The sequence below is a fragment of the Mercurialis annua genome, linkage group LG8, assembly GCF_937616625.2.
Source record: "Mercurialis annua linkage group LG8, ddMerAnnu1.2, whole genome shotgun sequence".
Classification (NCBI taxonomy): Eukaryota; Viridiplantae; Streptophyta; class Magnoliopsida; order Malpighiales; family Euphorbiaceae; genus Mercurialis; species Mercurialis annua.
The window spans coordinates 24,044,672-24,053,783 of NC_065577.1; the positions used below are offsets into that span (position 1 = coordinate 24,044,672).

The 9,112-nt window shown below is 36.9% G+C and overlaps 1 protein-coding gene across 1 annotated transcript; it reads right to left on the reverse strand.

Annotated features, from left to right (window-relative positions):
• Window positions 1-5,366: 5,366 nt before the first annotated feature.
• LOC126661760 (uncharacterized) lies at window positions 5,367-6,329 on the reverse strand. The gene is made up of 2 exons (XM_050355626.2): window positions 5,783-6,329; window positions 5,367-5,669 (listed from the first exon to the last, which is right to left on the reverse strand). Exons 1-2 carry the CDS (start codon window positions 5,954-5,956, stop codon window positions 5,367-5,369), a joined length of 477 nt encoding a protein of 158 aa, XP_050211583.1. The 5' UTR covers window positions 5,957-6,329.
• Window positions 6,330-9,112: the final 2,783 nt, after the last annotated feature.

Sequence of the window (9,112 nt, forward strand, 5' to 3'; positions counted from 1 at the left end):
GCGATCCGAAGAAACTAGTTACCTATTGGGTGTCAATAGGCTGTGTGATCACCAGTATCGAGTCAGTCTAGTATGTTTGCATTTGAGAAATGACTTGAAACAGCTTGGAGCTGTTGATGAATATGATAATTACGATTGGGTTTTTGATACGAGTGAGTACTCGGCTACGGTGTAGTCTGGAGTCCCCGTATCTAGTGGCTGGGCCACCAGCGAGTTGGACTCGCAAATGATATTTACGATTGGGTTGATTGATAATGATTATGCGAGAAATGTGTCGCATGCTAGGATATTAGTTTCGTACGGATCAAATACGTGTTTATATGTTTCATATTATTGTTTTCTTGAAATGCGATGCTATATTTTTATATTAATACTGTTAGTAAATGACAACTCACTCAGTATTTCCCCAAATACTGATCCCTCACCTTTGATGTCTTTCAGGTGCTTAGCTTGTGGACTTAGCTAGAGGCCAAATTTTGAAGTCCAGAAGTCAGCTGTATATGTTAGTTCCTGACTTCTGTGAGTGCTGCAGTAGTGGTCATGAGTCAACAGAACATTAGCCTAGACAGCAGTTTATTTTGATTGTATATATTCACTGCTGTTATTGTTTTATATTCATTTTGATAGGCTACGTGTTTAGTATATGATCCACGGCCCAGATGCCGGTGAGATGTTTGAAACACTAACTGATGTATATAGTACCGCGAGGCTAGTTCGTACAGGGTACGGTAACTAGAGCCCGCAAGGTTTTGAAACAGTTAGTGTAAACGTTTTGATTATATGATATATATATGTATATTTGCTTCCGTTGTTTGATATTGTTTGTTTATATTATATTTACGAAAAATTAATAGTGATTTTAGGCTTGCTACGGGTTCCGGAGCTACCACTCCCGTTCCCTAGCGCCGGTTGCGGCTCAATATTTTGGGTCGTGACAATGTTGGTATCAGAGCAGTTGGTCCAGTTACCACTGCAAGTTTGTTTCAATGTTTGTTCGAGTGCAGTTTGGTCCAGTTACCACTGCTAGAGTTGTTTGATTGCTTGTTTGACTGGGAGTATTTGTCAGTAAGTATACCTAGGAACTACTGCAGCAAGAGTCAGACCTTGGTTGTCTGTAATTGTGTTATGTGTGCATTAGTAGTACGTGGCATTACACGCGCGAACCAGGACTACTGAATTAGTAAGTGAATAGTATCTGTTTATACGGACGACTAAGGCAATTAAGTATGTGTTGCTTGTGCTAAGATATAGAAGGTGGTTACATGTTTGCAAATTATGAACGATTGAGAGGGTTAAGTATTTGCTACTCGCGCTGAGATTGTTAAGTGATTATCTGCTTGCGAATTACGTGCAGTTGGATTAAATGCTAAATGTTTACAGCATTATATAAGTCGATACTGGAATTACGTGTGGAAAGGAACTCAGATGGTCGCTTATGTTTGAAATTGTTTCTTTTCAGCATGTCTGGGCAAAACGGAGCTCAGTCGCATGCTGAGGAAGAACGGGAGGAAGCGACTCCTATATTTCAAAACGGGTTTCATAATGAAGTGGGCGAACCATCTGGGGTCCATCAGAATGGATTCCACGCAAATAATGGAGCATCGCCGGAAATATATCAAAATGGTTTTATGTCTATGTCGGAGATAGGTAGTTCTTCTGGAAACAGAGTTAGAGAGTATTCGCCGGAGATTGAATACAGTGAAGAAGAGGAAGATCCGGAAGAGGATCCTGAAGAAGATCCTGAAGAAGACCCTGAGGAGGATCCTGAATAGGATCCAGAAGAAGAATTAGAAGAAGAAGCAGAGGAGGAAAATCCTCAGGAAGAAGAGTATGAAGAAGAAGAAGAGTTAGATGAGTTAGACGTCGAAGAATACAGAGGTGACTATTTCTGGTCAAGTGTGCGGAGATACCGCAATTTGAGGGAAGATGTAGACATAGCCAACGGTCAGGCGCAAATAGACCTAAATTAGGTTTGAAGGCAGATGCGTTCTTTTTCTAGAGGAATGTTGACTGTAGGAGCGTACTCTACTGATTTTCTGCGAATGGCAGAGGGAGTTCCAGACCTTAATGAAGATAATAGGACAATTAATCCTAGGTATGTCAGGGGTTTAGGACCTCAGTTTGATGAGCTGTATGAGCATGTGGACGAACATTTCAGCACGCTTACTACAATGGCCCGTAGGATTGAAACGGAGCATGAGTGGTCGGGTGATCCGGTACGACCTTATTACTTTAAACGTGAGTACCATCCAGATTACGTTAGTACGTCCTCCAGAATTACAACCAACCCTTATTTTGTGCAAAGAGGTGGAAGAAACTCTGGTAGAACAGTTAGGGGCCGACATACAGGCGTAGTTATTAGGGAACCTAACGTTCCACACCAGGCACCTCCAGGTATTAGTAGTTCATGTGCTTTAAGTATTGTGTTTATGTGTTTGCATTATTGTGTTTATATAATTGCTGCATTGCATAGTAGAATGTCAGTAATAGGTTTTGCCTTTAGGATAATACCTTAGAAAGCGAGAACCAATAGGAAGCGTTGTAGTTAAACACACGCTTAATAAAAGAACATATAAACATCACACACAAAAACAATAATACAATAAACATCACAACATATAATTATCGCAAACGTAATTCATATATTACGTTTTAGAACTTGAAGAAAGAAATGGATTACTTACAGGAAGTCGATGTGAAACATCGGTATCTGCGTCTGTATATGACGTAGAATAGAATGTTGTAGAAGTGGATATGATGATTACAGCAATAGAAAATTTTGAACTTAATTGAGTGATCAGAGATATGGAGAAAGAAGTAATGTGACAGACGAGCAATCTGTAAATAACAGAAAAATGATAGCAGTACAAAAAATTTAAAATATACCCAATAAGTATAAAGAAAGCCGTTAATAGTCGCAGAGCGTATAATCTAGAGTAAGACTTACGATTTTATAAAGATTTTGAAAGTTTTTATGATTTTTCAAGGTACAATTGTGCTCAGGCATCGCATGTGACATTGCATAACCACGATAGAAATGCATAAAAGAATGATTTTCAAAATTTTAGATCATGCATCATATCTTTGTAATGGAAAAAGAGACTGCGATTTTGAGCAACTCTTTGGTGATGAGAGATGTCATCACTCTGAGCAACAATTGTACTAACGATTTTAAATGATTTATGAAAAGTGATTTAGAAAGAGCTGCGCAGCCAAAAGAAGTTTTAAAAATCATTTTGTTCAGTGAGTAAACTCGGATATAAAGCCCTGCGACGAATAGTAAAAGATTGGCCGAAGGTACAAAAAAAACCCTGAACTTTTCAGAAAAGTGCAAGACAGCCCTTTTACTTTTTCCTGGCTCAAATCGACCCCTCAACTTTTTTTTTGAACAAAAAACCCCTTCCGTCCCCTTTTCTCCGTTAGCTTGCTGACCTGGCCGTTAAACCCGTTACCCACTCAGATCACCATTTATTTTTTGCTGACAGGGCATTAATTACATTGCCCTGTCATCAAAATATTACCGTTTGGTAATAAATGAAGAAAAACCGTTTTCCCTTAACCCATATCAAATCCCTAACTTTTCTGACCTCTTCTCTGATCTCAGTTTCTTCTTCCAAAAAAAATATAGAATCTGCAGTGAGTAGTTGAGTCAATTTGTTTAGGATTTTACTCTCTTTTTACCCTAAAAGTGGATTCCATTCATTATCATTTTGTAAGAAGAAACCAGCCAATTGAACCCCCACCATTCAAGAAACCACCTGGCAGGCCAAAGAAGAATAGGGTCAGGGACAAAAGTGAGCCAAAGAAGAATACGGTTAGGGACAAAAGTGAGCCACAGAGGCCAACAACCTCTCAGAAGTTGGGGAGAGCAGGTGGTCGTGTTACATGTGGTCTATGTAAAGGGGTAGGCCACAACAAAAAAACCTGCAAAAACAAAAATTATAGTCCTTCTACTATGGAGAATGAGGGACCAGCAGCAGTAAGGGGGGGGGGGGGACCAGCAGTGGTGAGAGAGGAACCAGCAGTTGTGAGAGAGGGACCAACAGTGGTAAGAGAGGGACCAGCAGTGGTAAGAGAGGGACCAGCAGTTGTGAGAGAGGGACCAGCACAACCTACTCATGTCAATGTTGGTACTAGAGGACCACCATTAACTCAAGAATCAACGGTATGTCATGTCATTTGCCTTTCTATTTTTTTGGTCAAGTGTTCCAAATTTAACCTAATGTTTTTTGCCTTTTGTAGAGCTTTCCAAGAACTTTCCAGGGAAATGCAAGGCAAAAACTGAAAGTGAGAAAAGCACTTGCTAGAGACTATGCAAAGAATATGGGCAAAGAACAGCTCAACAGTGGTGTTGGGGTGACTTATGATCCCCCAACTGGCAAGACTGCTTTTTTGGTAAGAATTCTTCCACTAGCTATGAGGGTTTTTTTAAACCTAATAATAAAGTATGAGGGTTTTTTAAACCTAATAATAAAGTTAAGGGGTTTTTTTAAACCTAATAATAAAGTTCAGGGGTTTTTTTTAAACATAATAATAAAGTTCAGGGGTTTTTTTAAACATAATTTCCCTTTATTTTGCAGGGCTCAACCACTGCCTCCCAAGTTGTTGATCCTGGAAATGTGGCAGCTGCCCAACAACACACGGATGCTTGGTCCTTCAGGTATGCACTAAGGCAGAGGAACCCACTATTGGCTCCAACAAAAAGGACAAGTACAGAAGGGTTGAGGAAAATCAATTTTACTCCAGATGGTCAAGGTCCAGTGAATTTGCCTTTCAAAGATATGACATACAAGGGAAATCCTGCTGTAACCTTAACCCAATTGCAGAGCCAAGCCAAAAAAAGGAAGACATCTACAAGGAATGAAGAAAGCAGTGAGCAGTTGCCACAATCCCAACCTATTATGACCAGAAGGAAGCAACAAGTTCAAGCAGAAAACACTGCATAGGGGCTGCCATTTTTTGTGAAATATTTTGGATACTGCATTTTGTAAAGGGCTAAACCTTAAGAAACAATCTTCATATAGTACTAGGTATACTATTTTTGTCCAGTATTTTTGTAAAGGGCTAAAAACTGTTCCTTTAGATAGCATTATGATATGATTACAAAAACAGCTATATGCTTATCAGGTTTAGTTATTTTGTAAAGGGCTAAAACTGCTCCTTTTGTTAAGGTTTTCCAGATTCTATAATATGGTATATCACTTAATGTTACTTGGTTTTACATGTTTTATTTGTTTATGTTCCTTAACTGTTTTATAGTACATTGCATATCAAAGATTACAATCACAATGACATATGTATTAACTAACCAAAGAAAAAAACACACAAATTACAATAACATTTGGAATATCAAATGGTATATTTCATCAAACCAAGGCAATTACAATCAGAAATGAAATTACAATCCATGATAGCACAAAACCAAGCTTGTACATTTGTTTCTTTCTATTACAAATTTCAAGTTTTTCTTCTACCATCTTTTTCTCCTTCATTATTCCCCTTAAGTCATCAATAGTGCATTTCACACTTGATCCAAATTTCATTTCCATAAGCTTTCTATTATCCCTTTTTAGCCTCATTATCTCATTGTGCAATTCATTCAATAAGAGCTTAACTCTTTCCTCTGTCTCTTGATCAATCCATCTAAAGAAACCACAGCCTCGACCAGCCTGAAATTATTTCCAAATAAACACAATCAATAGGGTGCAGACATTAAGGCAAAGGTTATGAAGTTAGACAAACAAATGGACTGAATTTTACAAAAGCAGAAAGAAAAAATTACATGGTAATTAGGGCAACCATAAAACCTTCTTCCTGGACTAGTCTCTCTCCATGACATGTAAATTTTGGCTATTTCCCAGCAGTTGCACATGGGAGTATGAGGTCTCTGTTCACGAAATCCTGAAGTTCCTTCGTGTCTGCTATGTACGGTTGCTGTGGAATTGAAGCTTGCCATTCCTAAGTTACCCAATAAAAACCTAATCAGAGCTACCAAATAAAAGAAGAAGATGAAAAAGAGAGAAATTATGGATATTCAAAGATGAATTTAGGGTTTTCTGTTGTGAGAAAGGAGAAAGATTGGGTTTTTCTTCATTTATTACCAAACGGTAATATTTTGATGACAGGGCAATGTAATTAATGCCCTGTCAGCAAAAAATAAATGGTGAGCTGAGTGGGTAACGGGTTTAACGGCCAGGTCAGCAAGCTAACGGAGAAAAGGGGACGGAAGGGGTTTTTTGTTCAAAAAAAAAGTTGAGGGGTCGATTTGAGCCAGGAAAAAGTAAAAGGGCTGTCTTGCACTTTTCTGAAAAGTTCAGGGGTTTTTTTGTACCTTCGGCCTAAAAGATTCTTAATCAATAAGAATAAGACTTGTAAAACAAACCCCAATAACAGAATAAAACCATGTTAATAGTTATTGCAACGAAGCTAGTGGAACTAAAGAAGAATGTGAATAAGGACTTATCGCCGGAGAGCATATGCAGATAAGCTGCAACGCACTGCAATACTTAAGGATACAATATTTATCTTTATGATTGAACGAAGGATAAAATGACAGAGAGTCGTGTTAAAAGAAGAAAGTATAATGATTGTTCTTTTAGAGAAAGTAACAATCCAAAGTCATAATTGGGAGAAAGAGATTAAAAGTATGAAGGACGAAAAGATGATAATATGAATGATGAACATCAAGTGATATTTAAAGGAGATATAGCGTTATCAATATCAGTATTTAAAGATACAGAAGTAGAAAGAAAAAGGAATACAAGTGACAAAAAAGATGATTCTGTGAGACAGGAAAGCTTAGATTAGATAGATCGAAAAAGATAATGATGCTATATGACTGATATTAAGTAAAGTTACTAATATCAGCCTTAAGAATTATAAGTTGCTTTCACAGAAAGGAGAAAGGTTAAGCGTAAAATTCTAGCATAAGCAGAAAAGCACACGTATAGGTGTACGTGTTAATAAATGTAAGAGATACGTCAGAAGGATTATTAAAATAAAATAGCAATAATGGAGTTACTATAAACGAAGGAAAGATACAATGAATACAGTAAGAAAAGAATAAAGTGATACTTTATAACTATTGGACAGATAGGAGTGGATTGTGTTTAGATGATACCTTGGGAAATGAGAATGAAGTTATGAAGCTAACCGAAAGTAAGAAGAAGAAGTATGAGATGAGAAAGGAAGTTGATTGTATACTAAGAAAAAAATGACAATAAAGGAAATAAATAAGTTAGTAAAGATCTAATAGATCTGTTGAAAGTTAAAGATGAAGTTAGTTAAAGGTTAAAGATAAGAAAGAAGTTAAGTGAAGGTTAATTAACGAGAAAGATTCTCAAAACAGTTAGACGCTAAAGAAACATATAAAATTCTTATGGGATTATAGAAATAAAGAATTGTGATGTAAAGGAGAGACATTTTGACTGACAAGTCAATTAATGACTCGAGAGGATCTTTAAGGACTAATCAGAGAAAGTCAAAAAGATAAAAATACGGATAGTATCGGTCAACGAAGACGATCGTATAAGCTACACGGTTAAAGTCAACACAAAGAGAAATGCATATGGCAATGGGGAATGTACGAAGGATCACGACCAACAGAACAACATAAAATTCACAATAACTTAAGCAAAGCAAGGAAAAGCTGAAGGAAGTAAAGAAAGTATCAGACTTGACTACGTGGAGGAACAACAAATATGATAGATAAGATATAAGTTGAGAAAAGATTGAATAATAAAGAACAAAGTGTCAGATAATGACAGCAAGGAGTGAATAATGATAAGAACCAGTTAAGGAAGGAAGGTGATAACTACAGACGATAGGAAAGATTATAACTGCAGGTTATGATTACAAGAGAAAATATTCGCAGAAATATGCATAAGGTAAATACATCATTAAAATGAAATTAACACGTCGTGATCATCCACGCATAAAGAAGACTAGTAGCAACCTATGGCTACTAAGAATAAAATGATGAAACAAGGAAACATTCGATTGAAATTAACGACAACTAGGTAGCAATAATGCAAGGACTACAATATCAAGAATACGTCCAAGGATCATACTGTTTCGGGAAAGATAATAGATACGGCGAAGGTACCAGTAAGAGAATTCTCGACGATGTGATAGCAAGCAACTATACCAAAACAGAAAGTTATGAGAAGAGAAGCAAAAGTTAAAGTACAAGAAGAGATACAACTAATATGTATTAATGGACGCTAAGGAGGCAATAAGGATAAGTTAAGATCCCAACAAGATTTATGAAAATTCGAGGACGAATTTTTATAAGGAGGGAAGAATGTAATACCCCAAAATGTTTAATTATCCAATTGGACCACGTGTCTGGTTTAGATTCGCTGGAGTGGCGAAATTGGAAAGTTTTCCGATAAATAAGTTTTGGTAGGTCGGTTTTGGAAAGGATTATATGCGAAGAATTTAATAGTATATTTCAATTCTAAAGACGGAATTGAAATTGAAAAGAAGAATGTCAAGAAAAGCCCAAAATAAAGTGCAGGGACCAAAGTGGTAATTTAGCCACTTTGTGTCGAAAATGGAATTTTGTAGGATTTGACGGGAAGTGTTAATATTGAGTTTCGTATTATTTATCGGATATAAATAATACGTAAAAGTAGTAATTTAAGAGTTTATCGATTTAGCTATGGACTAAATCGTAAGAAAGAAAAGTTTGAAAGATAAATTGTAACAAGGAAAGAAAGAAAGGACTAATTCGGACTTTTAGCTATTCAATATAAGATATTACCATTTGAATGAAGGAATGAACGAGAGGAAGAAAAGAAAGCTCCATAAGTTAAAATCGTCGATCACGATCGTTTCGCCGCCGTTTCTCCGTTCGACGTCCGATTCAAGCGATTCAAGCGGCGATTTCTTCAGAATTGAAAATTATATCATCCTTGGGAATCAAATCAAGGTAAATATCTCGAAAATTGGTGCAAAAATCGAGTTTAGTTGGCAGTTTTAATGAGATTATGATTTAAGCAGGAATTTGACGTTTTCGAGGTTAGTATAGCGTTTTTGAAGAAACCAAGATATGGGTATTGAGTGTGGGTGTGTGAAGCACGTCGGGGTTGTGGCAAAACCCCGGAAAACT

Bases quoted from the DNA above. Each gene is read 5' to 3' on its own strand.
- LOC126661760 (XM_050355626.2), bottom strand. From the start codon at position 5,956: ATGGCAAGCTTCAATTCCACAGCAACCGTACATAGCAGACACGAAGGA. The intron at 5,670-5,782 runs GTAATTTTTTCT...AAATAATTTCAG, and splicing joins ATGGTTGCCCTAATTACCAT to GCTGGTCGAGGCTGTGGTTT.